Below are 21,026 nucleotides of genomic sequence, written 5' to 3'. Positions count from 1 at the left end.
ACCATTCAAGGCTAGAGAGAGGGGTCTGATTCTCCATGGCCTTCCACTTCTGTAACCATTTCAACCTGTGCACGTAAGGTGTAAATCATTACCAGCTCAGACCTTAAAATCACAGCATTATCATACATGGGAAAGCAGCCTTGGGTAAATATTAGAGGTTTCCAGCATGTATTACTTTTCATCTGAAAGCCTGGCTTCACAGACAGAATGGGCTAGAATGAAGTACTAATACACATGTTAAAAACTCATTAAATCATTTTTTTCCTATAAAATATGCTTACTGAACACGTGATGATGTCATGTGGCATATAGGTTTTATTGGCACTTGGCCTGGATGACCTGAGTAACTTACGCATTACTCACAAAATGGCAAAGCAAAGCAACCATCACTTTATGCTGATAAAATGTTTATACCCACACTTCAGCATCACGGATTCTCTAGACACAAGTGTGCTCTCAGTTATAGCTCTCTAGAAACTTTGCCTCTCTGGAGAAATTTTAATTATTAAGGCCCCAATGCTGCACTGAAGCCCATAGGACTATCCAATAGCCAAAAGTTAATTATATCATGTGCATCAGTCTTTGCAGGTTTGGGACTTAAATCAGGTTAAAGCAGCACCACCCCCCCCTTTATTCACTAGTTACAGCAACATCCCCCCTTTATTCACTAGTTACAGCATTTATTTCTAATGAAGTAAATGTTACACAGAGTAACATCCCAGAAGTTCCACATTGTGGTCACAAAACTTCTCTCCCCTGAACTCCCTAGAACTGTATCTATGTAGGAAAAGAAACACAGGAATGGAAATCATTACAGCAAGTCTAAGACTCTCCCATGAATTACTGGAACTAAAAGAGCATAGCATTGTAACAGGTTTTTTTTGCTATCAAGTGAAAAAGGGCTAGAGAGAACGTAAACTTTAAGGAGTGTTCTTATTTCCACAATACCTCCACTATTCACATTGTTCTTATCAAACGCTCTGAATGGGCCATTATTAAGTTACCTCATGATGCTACCCATGTAAAGAATATTTTCTGTTATTAAATCATAGAATCTAGAGATGGGCAAGATCTGATTAAGACATCTAGTCCAATGCTCTGCCAAAGCAGGCTTGTTCCCCACTGCACAGGTCTGCAGTTCTGTCAAGTCTGCTTTGTTCAACTCTGTCTGCTTTTCCCCTTTGGAGACTGAGGAGGGGAGGATTCTACTTCTGGAGCTCTCTAGAGATGTGGACAGTGGCAGCTATCCCTTCCATCTGCATGGTGCCACCTGCTCTTCCCATGAATGGGAAGCTCCTACCGCCTCTGGGCTCTTTGGTGATGGGGAATAAGGCCAGCATAACCTCTTCTGCATCTTCTGACCGTGCAGCCCCAGCTGGTCTGCCCAGAGATGTGAGGATTCTTGGGGTGCACAATGTGATGGGGCCAGCATATCCTCACCTATCCTGTTCTGGCTGGCTGGTGCCAGCCTCCCTTTTTTCATGTCTTCATTCCTAGTGTAAATAGGATAATTGCCTATGCTCCAGGGCAGATTGCCTCAGAATTGGCAGACATTCTTCTTAGCACAGCTTGTTGTGCTGCTAACTGATTTATATTACGTCATACATTACTAATAAAGACAGACGGGGTGCTGGAACAATTTGTATAGTGGGGAGAGGAGGGGCTGAGAGCTATTGACCTTGTATAAACCTTGTATAGAATGGAAACCACTTCTGCAGCAGCAGCACCCTAGTTCCAGCACCTATGAAGACAGACATCACTGGGTTTAGCTGTCCCAAAGCAGATTTTACACCTGCCTAAAAAAATACTTCGTTTCTGCCACTAGAGGATGCTATAGACACAACCACAACCTGATACATCTAATTGTAATTATTTTTGACAGTAGCCTGGAGGTCTTTGCACTGCAGTGAGTTATTGCTCTACCTGTCTGTGGTACTTTACAAGGAGAAAATGGTGCCAAAGTAAAATTGTATCATCAGTAGGACTGGAATTTTATTCAGAGGTTTTTCATATTAAAAACATTCCTTATCTAATACTATGACTTCATTTTCATTCCTCTTTCATGAAATCGGGCTTCGGGGCTGGCCATGTGGGAGGGAGAATGACTGCTCCTGAACTTGGACTCTGAGTGACTAACACAGATCCACTGGTAATTAATATGCTTAGTATGTAAATAATGCTTTTCTTCAGACATTAACCAGTCCCCAAGACACTCTTGAGAGGTAATAGGTATTATTTTACAGATGGGGAAACAGACATGCAGAGGTTAAGTAACTTACCCAAGGTCACAGAGATAATGAATGTCAGAGCCAAGATTAGAATTCAGTAATTTCTGGCTGCCAGTCATGTGCTCAGAAGTTTGTTTTAAAAATGCCTATTAGGGTAATAGATACCGGAATGGCCATGGGGCAGCAGCATACCATTCTCTGGGCTTGTTTTCACTGCAGAATTAACTTGAGTTATGACCAGGGCATAAATTCTTATATAATATTTTCTGGAGCCCCTCTCAGACCTCTCTCAACATGCTATAAAATCTCCAGGGGCACTGAAAATATTTACCAGAGCTTGGCTCTGGACAGCTCCAACTGAATTTAAGTCCTGGTTATGACATAAGTGTTGCCCCTAATTAGAGTCCTGTCCACACTCAAAAATCCTTAACCCAGCTGTGGTGATACTTTTAACCTGAGATGACTGGCCCATCAAGAGGTATAGGGGAAAGCTTGAGTTAGCACAACTCATCAGCTGCTAACACAACCACTATGTGCAGCTCCTGAGTTGTTTTGTAATGAAATCACTCGCCCTCAAACAAGGCTATCTTGAGTTAATTCTACAGTGAAGACATACCCTATATATGTTTTCCTTAATATGCATAGAAAACTATTGGCTTAACAAGGATGCATCAGCAAGTCTGAAGAAGCTATGCTCTTTAGCAACTTACCAGGAGTATCTATTTTTCTGTACACTCCAAACACTTCTATAAAATATACAGTTTTTCACAAACACTCTTAAGAGCATCCTGAAATAAGGCCACTAACTATGTATTCATTTTAGGGTTTGCCTATATGGGATTATTAGCAAAGCATGTTGCTTTCTCTCACAATCTGCATGGCTTTCTGTCTTTGATATATAACCATAAGCAGTCTCGCCAGGTTTTATTTCCCCACATAGGGGAGAAATCCTGACCTATTGACATCAATGAAGTTTGATGTCAATAGGGTCAGGATTTCTCCCATTATACTGATGTGATAATCAACAAAAACTAAGGACATGTCCACACATACAGCACTGCAGCGGTGCAGCTGTAGCATTTCTGGTGAAGACGCTCTATGCTGACGGGCAAGAGCTCTCCTGTCAGCATAACAAAACTCTCTGCAAGCAACAGAAGTTGTGTCGGCGGGAGAAACTCTCCCACCAACATAATGCTATGCACATGAGTGCTTATGTTGGTGTAACTTAAGTCACTCAGGGGGGTGGTTTATTCGCCCCCTTGAGTGACTTAAGTTATGTCAACATAAGCTGTAGTGTAGCCATAGCCTTAATTAAAAACTCAATTGAATTACAAGGTTATGGCCTTGGTACTATTTGCGCTTGCTTCCCACAAAAAACTGATCAAATATAATGTGCCAGGTTTTCAAAGTTTTTTTATGTCACTTCTGACACTTGCATGAGTCTAATTTATGCCTGCAAATCTCTACCACATACTTGCAGTCCAGCTATGTTAAGCACCTTATGGCCATGTGCCGGTGCAAATACCTTCTGAGGTCCCAGTTGTACAAGCACTTAAGCACTTGTTTCGTGTTATGCACGGAGGGTGGGTTTTTCAGAAGGGCAAGTCCCACTGCATTTCAAATTCAGTGGGACTTCATTCAGTGGACATTCAATAGGACTTGTGCTCCCAAGTTGCTTATGGTTTGTCTACATACAAGAACGGTATTGTTTTAACTATACTGGCATAGTTAAAGCAGTACGGGCCTCTAGTGTTAATGCAACCATACCAATATAAACGTGTATATATTCATATAGCTTATTCCCATACAGAAAAGGGAATCAGCTATACCAGTGTAAGACTTGCCAATATAACTGCATCTACACTAGAGGGATTGTACTGGTATAACTATTTTGGTTTAAAACAAACAAAAAAAATTAACACACCTCTGACTGCCTTGTTATACCAGTGCAACAACTGTGGGTAGATCAAGCCCTAATCCCAGTCTGCAACAGAGCTAACCATTGCTGTTAGTTTTGTTCCTATATCTTTCTAGGAAACATATGTTTTAGGTTCCTGCCAGAATGTGGCTTTAAAAAGCTGCCTCTCCTTGGTGATTATTGTTTGGCCAGGATTTTTTCTGTTTCAGGGAATTATTGAGGTAATAGAAAGTTCACTGGAAGCCTCTGACTTGAATTTCTGCAGTTGGCTACAGTTCACTGAACTCCAGGAGGACCCTTGATTTAATTGCAGTGTGTGCGAGTTTCCTGGGTGTCAGAGGTGTTTCAATGGGCCACATTCATCATGGTTTAATTGATTCATTTGCTGTTTGTTTCAGTTAAATTTCAAAAACTGAGACAATTTAAAAAACTTCCTAGTGGTTGTGTTTTCTTTTCCCTTCCCCTTCTTGATCAGATCACACTGGACACCACAGCAGCAGCCACTTCTGTGCCCTCCCCTGAGTGCCTCTTCTCTTTGGGTGCCTTTCTGTGAGTAGTCGCATTAAAGTCTCAGGATGTACTCAGAGAAAACTGTCACTGACTTCAATAGGGCCAGGATTTCCCCTATACACATAAATTAACTAAATGTCTAGGTCTGTGCAGAACTGATGCCTAGGTGCACACATACTGGGTACTTACAAGCATACGTTAAATACAAAAAATGTATGCACATAAATGCATGCACCTAACTTTGAACATTTTGTCCTATCTCTTGCCCTCATTTACTAACCTCACAGTATATTTTTATTGGTTCTTACACCCAGGATTTTCTTAAGGAGAAGAAAAAAAAAAAAAAACAATAAACTTTTACAGGTCAAAGATAGGAACGTTTGCACCTACCAGTACATTTTAGAGCTACTTATTTCTAATGCCAGCCAGGATGTCCATGATGAAACTAGAACAGAAGTCTAAGTAGCCTACCCTTACTCTTAGCAGACTCCTCTTTGTGAGAGATGCATAACCATATCACTGCCCAAACTAATCTCTGGGGTAACTCCATTGGCCCCAATGGGGTTACATCAGGGCTTAATTTAGCCCACTGTACCTACTAGTGCTTAGACTTGACAGCAATGTGTGACAGAGACCCCTGAGCCTTGTGGTGAACCTTTGGCTGGTGTGAGATGGGCCTGCCACAGCCACAATAACGCCAGGGAGTGAAACTCATAGAAATGCAGGATAGACTTGCCACAGCCTAATCAGCTTCATAGTCCCAGACAACAAAATTAACCCACAGGATAGTGTGATTAACAGGGCCTCTTATCCCCAGGCCTCAAAATATAGCCTTCCTATAATAAGGTCTAACCCTAAGAAGACCTGTCGTTCTGGCAATGTGGCATCTACTCCACCGTTACAGCTCATATGAATGTCCAAACCCACCCCTGCACAGCTTTTTGACTTCACACCACACATTCCATATCGGGACAATAACCTCATACACCAAGAACTCTCATGCTTCCTATTCCAGAGTGAATGGAGACCAGGTTAAATTTAACAAGTGAATAACAGCCAAAACCGCCCTCTCGCCTTATAGTCTGTTTGCTTTTCCTACTAGAATATTAGCCCCGCCCAGGCCTGGAGTGGTCTGGCAGTTACTATATCAAGGGCAGCCATCTAAAGAGCTTCTGTTCAGCTGTAAGGTTTTTTTAACCCAATCTCTACCACATGTTGTCAGGAGCTTATGTTCTGCTGCTTCCCTGTGAGACATTATGAATAATAAAACAACTCAGATCATGACTAGAAACATAAAATATTCCTGACGCACTGTATAAAACACAAACTGTCACCTTCTCGTTTGGAAATACAAGCTGTGGTCTTTGTAATGTGTGTGGGTGGCAAATATCAGGAGTGACTCCCCAAAGCCAAACTGCAACTCTGAATTTCCTGGCATTTGTCTGTTTGTGTCATAATCTTTATATCATTTAAACATAGGGCTGGTATTTCAGTTACTTACTGAAAGCTGACACCAGAGACCCAGAGGCTCTTTTATGTGGTAAGTTGGTAATTACTGGACTTTTTGCCTAGTAAACTCTGGTAACTCACTCTTTTATTCATTTAGATTTACACAAAATATTATAAAGTACCCAGCCAGGGCTCTAGGTACCTTAACCATGTATTATAGCCAAGCAAAAATAAATGCAGTGCCAACCCAAAAACCAGAAAAGAAAAAAAAGAAGAAAAAAAAACACACAAAAAACAACCCAGTCACAAATCTCAGCCCTTGGCACAAACCTCAGCCCTCCCTCCCTGCAAGTGCCTAGTAAGAGAAATGGATTTTGCAGCTTACCCCACAGGCCAACAGATCCATGTTGTTTCTAACAGAGAGGAGTAAATTCAAAAATGCAGTGCACCTCACAGAAACTGTCTTCTTTCAAACTGAGGGGGGCATGTGTTTCCCTCTCAGACAACTTCATTGGCTGTGGCAACACTGCATGGAAAGTGAGCTAGTCCCTCAAACTAGCCCAATCCAAAGTCATGGGGATGCAGGTTTTCAAAAGTGCTTGGCATCTGCAACTGGGGCAACATTTTTGAAAAGCTCATTTCCCATCAGGGAACCGAAACAAGGGCCTGGTTTTCTAAAGTGCTCAGTATCCAATGTAGTGAGCCCCAAGTGTAGGTGCAAAACACCTGATAATCTGGGCCTTACCTTAAGGGCTTGTCTGCAATAGAAAAATTCCTTCCTGTAACAGCAGCTGTCTCCAATAATGCATCTGCCCTGCTTACAGCAAGTGTGGATCAGGTGTTTTAATCACTATGAGTAAAATTTTCCAAAGCACCTAAGTGACTTGGGAGTGTAAATCCTATTGAAAGTTGCTGGGTCTGCCTGGAAAAGTGATTTCAATGGGACTTAGAAGAACCAGCAGTTCTGCTGTCTCCACTAGCAGTTTTTAGTGACAAAGCCACAACCAGACTCTAAGCCTTATCTACAGCAGTGCAACCTCCTCATTGCTGCACTATGGGTGCCAGTTTTACTCATATCTTTCTAGGAAATGTATGTTTTAGATTCCTGACAGAATGTGGCTTTGAAAAGCTTCTTCTCCTGAGTGATTATGTTTGGCCAGGACTTTTGCTATTTCAGGGGATGACTGGGTTAATAGAAAATTAATTGAAAGCCTTTTTGATTGGACTTGGTGCAGTTGGCTGCAGTTCCTTGAACTCCACCAGGATTTTGACTTAACTGCCATGTGTGGAGGGTCTCCTGGATGCCAGAGGTGTGCAGATGGGATGCATTCATCATTGATTGATTGTTTCATTGTACAAGGGAGTGGGGTTCAATTAAATTTCAAAAAACTCAAATTACTTTTTAAAAAAGTAAGTACTGATTTTGTTATCCTTTCCCTTCTAGAGCAGGCCATGCCAATACAATATCAGTTGCAGCCACTCCCCTGAGTGCCTCTTAACCCCATTCCAAAGCTCTATTTGTAGCTAATATGGGTCAGGTTGTGGAACATTTATTCTGATGGTGAGCAGTTACACAAGTAGAATCATAGAATCATAGAATATCAGGGTTGGAAGGGACCTCAGGAGGTCATCTAGACCAACCCCCTGCTCAAAGCAGGACCAATTCCCAACTAAATCATCCCAGCCAGGGCTTTGTCAAGCCGGGCCTTAAAAACCTCCAAGGAAGGAGACTCCACCACCTCCCTAGGTAACGCATTCCAGTGCTTCACCACCCTCCTAGTGAAATAGAGAACAGCCGAGCTCCATCCTCTTTGGAACCCCCCTTCAGGTAGTTGAAGGCTGCTATCAAATCCCCCCTCATTCTTCTCTTCTGGAGACTAAACAATCCCAGTTCTCTCAGCCTCTCTTTGTAAGTCATGTGCTCCAGACCCCTAATCATTTTTGTTGCCCTCCGCTGGACTCTTTCCAATTTTTCCACATCCTTCTTGTAGTGTGGGGCCCAAAACTGGACACAGTACTCCAGATGAGGCCTCACCAATGTCGAATAAAGGGGAACGATCACGTTCCTCGATCTGCTGGCAATGCCCCTACTTATACAGCCCAAAATGCCGTTAGCCTTCTTGGCAACAAGAGCACACTGTTGACTCATATCCAGCTTCTCGTCCACTGTGACCCCTAGGTCCTTTTCTGCAGAACTGCTACCTAGCCATTCGGTTCCTAGTCTGTAGCTGTGCATGGGATTCTTCCGTCCTAAGTGCAGGACTCTGCACTTGTCCTTGTTGAACCTCATCAGGTTTTTTTTGGCCCAATCCTCTAATTTGTCTAGGTCCCTCTGTATCCGATCCCTACCCTCTAGTGTATCTACCATGCCTCCTAGTTTAGTGTCATCTGCAAACTTGCTGAGAGTGCAGTCCACACCATCCTCCAGATCATTAATAAAGATATTAAACAAAACCGGCCCCAGGACCGACCCTTGGAGCACTCTGCTTGAAACTGGCTGCCAACTAGACATGGAGCCATTGATCACTACCCGTTGAGACCGACGATCTAGCCAGCTTTCTATCCACCTTACAGTCCACTCATCCAGCCCATACTTCTTTAACTTGGCGGCAAGAATACTGTGGGAGACCGTATCAAAAGCTTTGCTAAAGTCAAGGAATAACACATCCACTGCTTTCCCCTCATCCACAGAGCCAGTTATCTCATCATAGAAGGCAATTAGGTTAGTCAGGCACGACTTCCCCTTGGTGAATCCATGCTGACTGTTCCTGATCACTTTCCTCTCCTCTAAGTGTTTCATAATTGATTCCTTGAGGACCTGCTCCATGATTTTTCCAGGGACTGAGGTGAGGCTGACTGGCCTGTAGTTCCCCGGATCCTCCTTCTTCCCTTTTTTAAAGATGGGCACTACATTAGCCTTTTTCCAGTCATCCGGGACCTCCCCCGATCGCCACGAGTTTTCAAAAATAATGGCTAATGGCTCTGCAATCTCATCCGCCAACTCCTTTAGCACCCTCGGATGCAGCGCATCCGGCCCCATGGACTTGTGCACGTCCAGTTTTTCTAAATAGTCCCGAACCACTTCTTTCTCCACAGAGGGCTGGTCACCTTCTCCCCGTATTGTGCTGCCCAGTGCAGCAGTCTGGGAGCTGACCTTGTTCGTGAAGACAGAGGCAAAATAAGCATTGAGTACATTAGCTTTTTCCACATCCTCGGTCACTAGGTTGCCTCCCTCATTCAGTAAGGGGCCCACACTTTCCTTTACTTTCTTCTTGTTGCTAACATACCTGAAGAAACCCTTCTTGTTACTCTTAACATCTCTTGCTAGCTGCAACTCCAAGTGTGATTTGGCCTTCCTGATTTCACTCCTGCATGCCTGAGCAATATTTTTATACTCCTCCCTGGTCATTTGTCCAATCTTCCACTTCTTGTAAGCTTCTTTTTTGCGTTTAAGATCAGCAAGGATTTCACTGTTTAGCCAAGCTGGTCGCCTGCCATATTTACTATTCTTTCTACATATCGGGATGGTTTGTTCCTGCAACCGCAATAAGCATTCTTTAAAATACAGCCAGCTCTCCTGGACCCCTTTGCCCTTCATGTTATTCTCCCAGGGGATCCTGTCCATCTGTTCCCTGAGGGAGTCAAAGTCTGCTTTTCTGAAGTCCAGGGTATTCCTAGTGAGACTACTGGCATGAGGAACTGCTCACCGGTAGGAGCCAGTGGTTCACAATCTGGCCCAGAGCTCTCAATACACTCCCTTAAACTGTATTTTTTATTTACTCTTACTTATTTCTTTTGATTTACATAAACATTCAGTGAAACGGGGCCCTTAGCCTGTATTCTAGGCTCATCTTGACATGTTGTAAAAAACTGATAGATTAAAAACAGATTACTGCTGTTAACACATATATCCCTTCCTTCGATAAATAACATAATCACCCAGCATTCAAAATTTTAGTTAAGATCTTTATAGGCTCCCACCCGAGTGCTCCCAACCCTTCTCAGCTAGAGAAACAAATGGATCTGCCTAGGTCAGGAGCCAGTATTGAGAACTGTGCAGTTGCACACATCAGCCTAGGGAGTTCTCAATACAGGCGAGGGGCCTTAGAACCTGCAAATCAGTTACCAGGCTGACCAAGTGAAAGGGAGAGTTTTCTTTTTGTTATTTAAAAAGACATAATTGTATTTATAGTTCTTCTGTATTAGGCCCCAAGCCTGCAATGGAATTTCTCAAATATATATAATTATGTGCATAACTGTTTGCAGGGCTGGGGCCATGTTCAGTAAACTGCCTTGGTCTAGTAGAGGTTAGAGCACAGGACTGGGATTTAGGATTTCTTTTCTGTCACTGACTCAGTGTGTGACTTTGAGCAAGACCCCTAGCCTCTCTGTATCTCAGTTTCCCCATCTGTAAAAGTGGGATACAACACTTAGAGAGCCTCAGAAGGAAAGCTCTATAGAAGCACAAAACATTTATAATTTATTAATCGGGAAGAATGGGGACTTGATAGTCATCCCAACCAGAGCTTAAACTCCTACATCATTCGCTTTTCAAATCCCTCAGCTCAGGGCTTTTCTAAACAGTACAGAAGGGATGGGAAAGGGTAACACAGGCAGAAACCCTAAACTATTCTGCAGATCTATCAGAGAAGTTCTTCTTATGAACATTAGCCTGGGTAAAATTTCCAAAAGTGCCTAGGTGACTTAGGAGCTTAAGACCCATTAATTTTGAAAGTAATTGACAGTAAATGGGGTGTGGGAGCCAAAGTGTCTAAATCACTTCTGCAGTTGGGACTGAGATGCCCAAGTCATATAGGTGCTTTTGAAAATATTATCCCGTTTCCTTGTAGGAAGTCAGGGAATCCTATTAATTTTCACAATGGAATTTGGGTGGGTGTGCATGCGCACAAGTTAATTTTAACTTCTGGGATGAGAAACGTGATCGAAAGAGGGATCTCAGTTAAGTCAGCTATACAGGTTTGCTGCCGTTTCCCTTTAGAGCAGTGTTTCTCAACCTGGGGGTCAGGTCGTAGGATGTGTTTAGGGAGGTTCGCAATCAGGCCTGGTGTTAAGGGGTCAGAAGCAGGGCAAGTGCCTGGGGCCCCATCCCACAGGGGCCCCAGCAAAGCAAATGTACATATTTCAGCCCCAAGCCCCATGAGGCTGAAGCCTGAAGCCCCGAGGAGCTGAAGCCCCATGTCCTATACCCTGTGGGGCTGAAGCCCCATGCCCTGTAGCACTGAAGCCCTGAGCCCCTAGGAGCTGAAGCCCTGAACCCTGCACCCTGTGGGGCTGAAGCCCTGATCCCCGAGGAGCTGAAGCCCCATGTCCTGTGCCCCATGTGGGGCTGAAGCTCAAACCCCACACCCTGCGGGACTGAAGTCCCGAGTACCGAGGGGGTGAAGCCCTGAACATACGGTAGGGAATCACAATTTTCCTTAGTGGGGGGGAAGTCCAAAGTGGGTCACCAGCACAAAAAAGTTGAGAAAAACTGTGTTAGAGTGATATCCACGCTTCAGTGCAGCTGAAATGAGCAGCAGGCAAGCCACCACACAAACTCAAGTCTGGAGAGAGAGGCAAGGCTGAAGGCTTAACTCTATTTGCATGCATTAGTTAATAAGGCAACATTGCCGAGTAGCCCATTTGTATAAATCTTCTCATATCACAACTCAGAGATGCTGAAATAACAGCTGATGGGCAAATTGCTTCATATTTGAAAACCATTCATCTGTTTGCAACCATGGAATTGCTAAAACAGTGCCCGGAAGTTTGGTGCATTATCTCTTTAAAATCCAAGACTGAGTGAAGGAAAACTCCTCCTACAGGGTGGGGGCCCTATAAGGAAGGCAGTTTGCAGCTTACAAAACCCACAAGCACTTACTGCTTTAGCTATTACTGTTCTGCTTGAAGGATAGAGCTGTCTGACTCCTTCTTAGAAAGCAATACTGTAAACATGACTCAGGAATTTGTGCAGAGCAAAATCAAATCTGATAAAGTGGCTGTTTTTATAAAGCCAACCTGTCCTTACTGCCAGGATGCAGTGAAACTACTCAACAAATATTCCTTCAAGAAAGGCCACCTGGAATTCATTGACATTACCACCCAAGATGATATGGATGGCATTCAGGATTATTTCCAGCAGACAACAGGGGCAAGAACAGTAAGTTTTTCAATTATTCATATTTGACAGTTGCTTAATTGTGGTCACAGTTTTCTCATTTATGTAGTGCCCACCAGAGTGCTAGGTGCTCTGCAGGCACAGAGGGCAGGTCCCTCTCCTGAGGAATTTGCAGTCTAGCTAGGTGGAATAGAAGGGGAAATAAAATACAGCCAAAGACTTTTTTTTTCTCCCAATCCTATTTAATGGGTTTTTAATGTTCTTTGTGGTGTCTTTTGTTTGTTCTCTTGTAAAATGGCTTCCCATGTTCAGAGTAACTGCAGTATTGCTGTCTTGTGTGCTGTAGTATTTTAGTTCACTAAGGTTCACCGTTCTCCTCTCTGTGAGTCTTGCATCTGATTGGTGTTCTATAGCTACTATGTAACTAGTTTAATTAAGGTATGTGATAACTTTTATAGAAATCATTCAGCTTCCCAACTGGATTTCTATGCATTTGGGTCAGTCAGGTTAATTGTATCTATGATGCCTTAGACATCACAATGAGCACCTTCCAAACAGCCAAAAGTTGTGATCCCTTGGATTGTTTCTGTTAGGAGGAAACCTGGATGATGGAATCAGCTATTTGTTTAATGCAATCCCTGTTTATTTACAAAGACTTGTTTCCCTGAACACAGCAAGAGATGGTTATCTGCTCCAAGTCTCTTTCAGCCAGCACTGGGTCAAAAAGCTCTATTAGCTTTTTCTCTGGGCCATGCTGTCTGTGCTTCTGTGACTGTGTTTTGTGTCTGATGTCCTTGCTGCCTTTTCTCAGCTTTTCTGGTCTTTCTGCTGTTTCTGTCCGACACCCAGATGAACACCGCTCCAATCCAGTCAATGCTCTAGCTCCTGCATTTGCTGTATCATTCACCAGGGATACCCTTTGACCCTTATAGTTCAGATTTTACTCAAGCCTTGCCAAGTGCAAGTGTTTGGGGTGATGCTCATATTGTGTCAGCTATCTGGTTTTATAAATGAGCTTAATGGCTTCTTATAACTATATTAAATGGAAGATGGTGGATACGTTTCCCCCAGTTTCAAAGATGACTCTTCACAACCCATAATAATAGGGTTACCATATTTTAATTTAAAAAAAGGACACTCTGGCCCCGCCCCAACTCCGCCCCCAGCCCCTTCCCCAAAGTCCCCGCCCCAACTCTGCCCCCTCCCCTGAATGCTCTGCCCCCCTGCTCCTCCCCCTCCCCTGCTTCCCGCGAATCAAATGTTCGTGGGAAGCCTGAAGCAGGGAGGCAGCAGGTAAGCTGGGGCTGGGGCGGGGCGCGGCCCAGGCCAAGAGGCTCCGGCTCGGGCCCTGGGGCGCCGGCCCTGGTTCTGGCCCGCCCTGGCCCCGGCGGCGCCGGCCCCCGGCCGAGCGGCGCCGGCCCCAGCGGCCCCGGCCGAGCGGTGCCGGCTCCCGGCCGAGCGGTGCCGGCCCCTCCCTCCCTATTTTCCCGGACATGTGCGGCTTTTTGGGATTTCCTCCCGGACGGGGATTTGAGGCCCAAAAAGCTGGACATGTCCGGGAAAATCCGGACGTATGGTAACCCTACATAATAAGCCTAATATTAACTCACTCTGAACATACTGTTCTTGCCTTGTCATTTGTACTGTACGAGTAGCATGGAATCTTAATGTACGCAGACACTATGGTGATAAGCACCATGGAAAACCTGTACATAAGTTAACCTTTCACAACACAAGCAAAGTGAAAGTATGGTATGCTTGAGCATAGGACTAGGAGTCTAGAGTCTTGGGCTTTAGACTCAGCTCTGCCACTCATTTTCTATATAGCTTTAGGCAGAGCCATTATCTGAATTGCCCCACTTTATCTAGTTGTAAAGTAGCTATAATATTATCTACTTCAAAATGCCCTCATTGTGAGTCATAATACTTGGGAATACGTTCCACCAGTGGAACTCCAATTGCTTCACAACTACTTATGAAGCAACTTCCTCATTTGCAGCACAGAGGACACGTTGTTACACAAATCTCACTTGTGACCCTTCAGTTTTATATTTCACAAAGTTGCACAAGGATTGGTAAGCAGATTTCCTCCCAGATAACTATTTGCATAGTAGCAAGCCAGCCTGTTCTAGTAAGTTAAAAAATCATTTCCTGGAAACCTGACTCAGGCTTTACATAGAAAATTCAGTTTTGTTTTGAACATAACATAGATTTTGGTGTCAAAATCATTTGGACAGGCATAGAGATTTGCTTCTGAGTTGGCAATGTGCAGATATCTCATAGGGATGGGCAAGAATCAATTATGACACTCTTCTCCCCAACCCCAACTCTTTTTGTAGTCCTAAAATCCAATGTCTTGAGGTTTGGCAAAGGTCCAGTTAAGAGCTTCGGGCTAGATTAACAAAGGTAAATTAGGTGTTGCAACACCTACATCCTAGGATTCCTGTAGCTCAGTGGAATTTACAGCCCCAAGTTAGGGTCCCAGGTGCTCCATCAATACATGGGAAGAGTTAGGTGCCTAAGGAAAGGATTCTGAGAAGCCAGCCTAGGTGCCTAGACTGACCAGCCAGAGGGAGATGCTTCCTCCACTGGGGATTTTCAGTTGTGAACCCTCTCCTGGAGTTAGGTGCCTAAACCAGATCAGATCTTTCTCAAAAGATAACAGAGCAGAATAGCCAATAGCCTCCGCTCCACCCCTTTCCTCTGAATTTTGCTCTTGGCTAACTTAGATGGCCCCTGCTCAGTTTGCCGGTTCTGCGACTCCTTTCCTTAGGTGCCTACCTCTTTCCATATAACGGATGGCACCTAATGCAGGATTGTGAATTCCACTGGGTGACAGAGCACCCAGGGATTAGGCTTTGCAACATGTAAGTATCCTTGTGAATCTGGGCCCTAATGTCTTCAGAGATCCTGCTGTGCAGCTTGTTTTTCCTCGCCACTGACTAACAAATGTCATTTGTGTGCATGTCTAGGTCCCCCGTGTGTATATTGGAGAAGTCTGCATTGGTGGATATTCTGATCTGGCTGCTTTAGAAAAGCAGGGAAAACTCTCTCAAAAGCTAAAGCAAATTGGTGCTCTATAGTAACATGAAGGTAAGTGAGGGGGAACATAGTCCGATCACTAGGAACCAGCTCCTGTATCGGAGAGGAAATTTGAATGTCATCCGGTAGATCAATGAAATCAATGCTGCTTCTGACTCAAGTGTAACTGGTATTGTGCTTACTGCACCTTTCCAGGGAAACAAAATCAGGGCACCGTCAGTTTCACTCTGCAACCCAAAAGCAAATGTCCTAGTGGTGGTTTTGTGAAAGGTTAGTGGAGGATAATACAAAGCCAGCTCTGCTTGCAGGGCTAAGGAGGCTGCAAAACCATAAACGGCTACATTATTGGTAGCTCTTGTTTCAGATCCAGGAGAATACATGAGGTCACCGCTTTTGCCCATATCCAAATATATTTCAAGACTATTCATTCCCACAGAAAGGTGGAGCTTTGTGTTTCTTAGGTTGAAAACAGAAGCACTCTTGTGGTATTTGGGGTTTTGTTTTAATGCTTATGCCTGACTCAGTATCATAATGCTGAGTGCTGTGATACAGTTGACCAGCATTTGATTCCCAGGTCCACTCATGGTTTCTTTCTACTTGCAACGGCTTGGCTACCAATTGATTATCCTACAGGAGAGAATGTTACACTTGCCCTAGTTTTTGACTGTTTTTTACCTTTTCCTAGCTGGTCTGTGTAGGATATAGGCTGCTGAAAACTACTGCAGCTAATAGACTCTTTACCTCACAGGGCAGAAGCTCCTTTTGGAGTAGAGAGAGAGATGTAGCCTGACTGACAACCATGGAGAAGATGGTGCCATGGTGTCATCATGCAATAGATCTCCTAGAGCCCACAATCTGTTAATTTACCATATTTGTTACCTGATGGTACTACAGGTGTAAAATTACTTTTTAAAGTGGTATTGTCTAACATGTATGGGCAGGGACTGATCTTCATTTTAATCTAATCCTCGGGGGGGGGGGGGGGGAGGGAAGTATTAAGTGGTCTTTCCTAACTTGCCACACTTGACTGAGGAAGATAAAGGGTGGGTAATGCATTGATGGGGTTTTATAGAAACTCAGCATAATATCACACCTAAGAAAATGTGAGGTAGCCACCCTACTGCAGAACTTCCTATACCTAGATTTACACAGCACCAGATCTTGTGCTGCTGAAACATGAACCCCCCCCCCCCCCCTGCTTGGAGAGTGTGAGCATGAGCTGTGTATTATCTACCTCTTTTTAAAAAGGGTGGGACAGAGCACTGGGAATCCACCTTATTAGAACTGAAATCCCAGTACTGTTCTGGCATCGCTAGCATTGGCATAGTGCACTGACGTGTGACTTGAGTCATTGGGTGTGCTGCTATGCAAATATGAGTAATACAAATATTTAAACTTGGATCTGTTCTCTTTTCCTAACTAAACTACTCATTAAACTCAGTCTTCCTTTGTCTTTGGTGCTTCATGGAGCTCAGTGGATGGCATCTCAGCCAGCAGATAAATAGTAATAACACTTGTTACTTTATTGTAAACTTAACTTTCATGCAATACCCTGCTTACTACCCAAATATTGGTAACTTAGATGCAGCTCCTCTAAATAACCCTCTGCTAAATATGCACTTTCCATATGTGAAACTAACCAGTATGTGGTCAGCTAGCTGTTTTGCTTTCTTGAAATTTCATGTTCTTGCCACATTACAGCACTCTCTACCCTCTGATATGAAAGCAATTATCTTGCTCTGAACTAGGGCTGGCCAGAAAACAAGTATTCCATTTACTGAAAAATGCTGAAGTTTTGACACTTGCTTTTATATCTTAAAAAAAAAAGGGGGGGGGGGAGGGGGGAAGGTGGAGAGAGACCATCCCAGAGTCCAGGGATTTGGGAGAACCAGATTCAAGTCCCTGTTCTGAATTAGGCAGGACTTGAATCTGGTTCTCCCACTTTCCAAGTAAGCTCCCTAAAAATTGGGCTATTGGTTATTCTGGTCTCTCTTTCCTTTTGACCAGAAATTTCATCCTGGACCTGAGGCAAGTCTTGTCAAAACGGATACATTTCCATGAAAAGTTTTGGTTTCAACAAATCGGCCTCTTCTGACAAGCTGTTCATCAAAATTCCCAACAAGCTATACTCTGGACTATGACATCAGCCAGTCATATCCTCCATCTGCCTGATCTCTTCATTCTGAAAAATCCCTACAAGTTTTTTTTTTTTTTTTCCTTAATGATTTGAGCAGTAGATCTGTCAGTCAAAGTCGGCTACACTTCCTTGGAGTATCATGCAGTACTTATGTCACTAATGTAACTAGACTTCTTAAATCCATTCTAAGAGCTCTTCTAGGCATGTATTCTTTTGGTAAACTGGCCTCTTCCAAAAAGAACCTGTAATCTCTACTTGTATCATTTCTAATTTCAGGCCCAAAATGACTGGAATCTGTGACTGCATCACCCTGCCACTGGAGCCTTAGCAGTGACTTTCCTGTTGCCATCTGATTTCCTTCTAAATCTACAAGAGAAGTGGATATTGGGCATCTGTTCTTTTGATGGTGTTAATAGTGGTGCAATATGTTATATCCCTTCATCCTGGGAGCAAACCCAGAAAATGATTAGATTTTGCCTAAAGGAATAAAATGTTTGCACTAATGAGGTGTATTTACCCGTTTACAGTACAAACATTCTTTGTACTGCTCAAGCCTTACACTCATGCTGTCTCCCTTCTCTGCGCATTTCTCTCTCTGCCCACCCCCCCCTTAGGATAGTTATCCAGCAACTCACCTCTTCCTTAGTAGTGTAGATAACTTTAGCTGTTTTCCACTTTATGACAATGTATTAAGCTGAAGCCATATAGGGGGAAGTGTAGGATGTTGATGCTTAGGGCCAAATGGGGTCCTGGAACCCTGTTTGAAAGTAGCCACCGGAGTCCGTGCATACTGAGCCAGCCATCTGACAAGCATATGACCCTCTGTTAACCCTGGCATGCCTCTTAACAAAGGTTGAGAAAACAATATTCTCTGCTGTGCTTCCCTTATTACAACATACAGCTACAGGCAGGTGGTTGCAGCTCAGGTAGTTCAGAATGGGTGCAGCTGGATAGGAAAGGAACGCTACATGGGAAAGTGTGATTTTTTTTTTTTTTTTTTTTTTTTTTTTTTTTTTTTTTCTGCAGGGGTGCAGCCTGCCTGTAAACTGTGTTGGGTCTTTAAATAGAAATAACTTGAAAATGACTATTCTGATGGTACTGGCCAATTTCAGGACTCCAGGAGGACGGGGTTGGGCGGGACAGCAGAGTGGGGGCGGGTCAGTGTGTTGGCTGTTAATGAGTAGAACTGGTCTAAACTCTTGGTTCAAAAACTTTCTGCATCAGAAGTGGCTTCTTTCTTTTTAAAAAAAATTTCAATGTTTTTATTATTTCCCCTCTCTTTGATGGCAGAAAACAGAACATTGGACACTGCTCATTTGTTTCCACAGCTGTGCTTCCTTCCCTTGCCTGGTAAAAAGCCCCACACACACACCCAAAAAAAAAAAAAAAAAAAAAAGTGTTGGGGGAAGGGCATACTGAAAACTTTCAGTCTTGAGGAAATCCTGTGTTGAGAACTCCTTGAGGAAATCCTGTGTTGAGAACTCTTGTATGAAATTCTGAATAAAATGGATTCCTCTTCAAAAGCTGCCATTTGAATGTTACTTCACATTTTTTTGTGAAAAATATTTACCATTTTTGGAGCAGCTGTACTGGTAAGGGAATAAGAACCCAGGCTGGTTGATGGGGGTGGGGTGGGGGAGGGAGTGCTGTGGCAGGGACTTGGCAATGTTGGGGATCACCCTCAGCAAAGCATGCTATACAGCACAATTTGTCTCCAGCAGGCCAGCCTAATGTGACTGTGTGAGTCTGTTGTCTAAACTTCTGGCTAGGCCCAAGCTTACAGTCATGCAGCATTCTCATATTGTAGGAGTCCTCCAGAGAGTTCAGCGCTTTATTTCTGCTCTGCTTTTACTTAAACATTGTAGAAATGAAAAGCGATCCAATGAAAACACTTCAGTCCTGGCCGGCAGCTAAACAACGTGCCATGTGCTTCCTTCCATTTTGGAAAACCCATTGGGGAGGGGGGGAAGCAAAGTGGTTCTTGGCCAGCTTAATACCCTCTTCCTCTTGGAGGAATAAAGGTCACATACCTATAAGTTAGCTGGCTTTAGACAGTAGGGTACTGCACAGCTTGTTCCACAAAACCTTTTCTATCACTCCCCGTTTCTTCTCGGTGGAATTTAGCAGACTCTTGTATGCAAATAAAAAGTTCTGTTCCTTAAATTTAACATTTATCAAGTAGAGATTTCTTGAGTCACAAATGCTGCTTTTTTTTTTTTAATCTGTTTAAGTTACACTCAGTACTGTATGCCTAGCATTATGTACAGTATTTCCAACTATCTATTGTAGCAGCTAGAGTTGCTAGTGACTGGGTAAGTCTAATAATAGCAAGTGCCAGTGTACCATGCTTTGGCTCTGCTATAGGAATTTCCCCTGCTCCACTCACAACTGTAGGAAAATCAATCTCTCTCAGAACTCCACCTGCTTATGTGATAATGTAAGCAGAACATATGACTACTCTTGCAGAAAATTACCTGACATTTGCAGCCACAATCACTTCTGATGAGAGAGAATATTTAAGACAGCATTACAATTACCATATATGCATGAGTATTTTATTTGTAGTGATTTATTACATTATGCAGCTGGTGCCTTGCTCATCATTTTCTGGGTAGAGCTGGCTTTTTGGGAGGAAGGGGTGTTATGTATATGATGCAAGTTAGTATGCTTTCTCTTTCACTGAAAGGCATAAATTCCACACTATTGTGACTAGTAAATAGAATATAAAGAGCATTTATTAGAAAGTACTAACTTAGACCACTGATCTAGTAAAATATTTGGCCTCCAGCACCATCCACTATAGGATTCTTCAGAGCGACGTGGGGAGCCTATGCAGTTATATTAATCTAAGGTGAGCTGCAAAGCAAAAATTAAAACAGTTAAGTTTAGACTTCACAACTAAAAATCTGCAATATTCTAGTCATACAGCACAGAAGTTTTGCACAGTTCACCTGTGGTACTTTGTTGCCAGGGGATGTTGTGAAGGCCAAAACTTTACTGGGATTCAAAAAAGAATTAGATACATTCACGGAGGATAGGGCCATCAGTGACCATCAGCCAAGATGGTCATGGATGCAATCCCATGCTCTGGGTGTCCCTAAAGCTGGGAGTGAACAATGGGGGATGCCTCGCTCAATGATTGCCTGTTCTATTTGTGCCCTCTGAAGCACCTGGCATAGGCCACTGTCAGAAGACAGGCTACTGGGCTAGATGGACTATTGGCCTGACCCTGTATGGCTGTTCTTATGTTCTTAAAATCCTTTCTCTCAGCATAGTTTTCTTTGGGGGATGAGTTACAACAAAGGAAGGTTATTTACCTTATAGTACCTAGAGTTCTTCCAGATATGTGATCCCCCTGGGTATTCAATAGCAGTGGTTTTTGGTTTGCACTTGCGTGCTACACTACCTCATGCTGCAAACAGAGGGTATACATGGTGATATGGCCTGACCACCTCTCAGTTCCTACTCTACTGTGGTTCACATGATGATCCAAAGCAGAGAGGAAAGAGGGCGGCTTGTGAATAACTCAGGGACCACACAGCTCTAAGAACGCCAGTTACCTATAAAATAGGTAATAATCCTTTGAGTGCTGGTCCCTAGGGGTAGTCACTGTGCATGATTCCC

The 21,026-nt window shown here is 43.5% G+C and overlaps 1 protein-coding gene across 2 annotated transcripts; it reads left to right on the top strand.

Annotated features, from left to right (window-relative positions):
• The first annotated feature begins 11,959 nt into the window (after positions 1–11,959).
• GLRX (glutaredoxin) lies at positions 11,960–17,905 on the top strand. Of its 2 annotated transcripts, none has more exons than XM_065405999.1 (3): positions 11,960–12,265; positions 15,196–15,316; positions 17,679–17,905. In XM_065405999.1, the coding sequence occupies exons 1-2, from the start codon at positions 12,059–12,061 to the stop codon at positions 15,304–15,306; spliced, it is 318 nt and encodes a 105-aa protein (XP_065262071.1). In that variant the 5' UTR covers positions 11,960–12,058; the 3' UTR covers positions 15,307–15,316; positions 17,679–17,905. The 2 variants fall into 2 exon arrangements, with proteins under 2 accessions (XP_065262071.1, XP_065262072.1); XM_065406000.1 differs by lacking the exon at positions 17,679–17,905 and adding an exon at positions 17,273–17,670.
• The last annotated feature ends 3,121 nt before the right edge of the window (positions 17,906–21,026 follow it).

Source organism: Emys orbicularis, chromosome 6 (genome assembly GCF_028017835.1).
Source record: "Emys orbicularis isolate rEmyOrb1 chromosome 6, rEmyOrb1.hap1, whole genome shotgun sequence".
NCBI classification, from domain to species: Eukaryota; Metazoa; Chordata; order Testudines; family Emydidae; genus Emys; species Emys orbicularis.
Note: the sequence above shows the minus strand (reverse complement) of the source record. Positions and strands in the feature narration are given on the sequence as shown.

Coding starts and splice junctions, on each gene's coding strand:
- GLRX (XM_065405999.1), top strand. CDS start 12,059: ATGACTCAGGAATTTGTGCAGAGCAAAATCAAATCTGATAAAGTGGCT. Junction 12,266..15,195: donor AGACAACAGGGGCAAGAACA/GTAAGTTTTTCA, acceptor GTGCATGTCTAG/GTCCCCCGTGTGTATATTGG.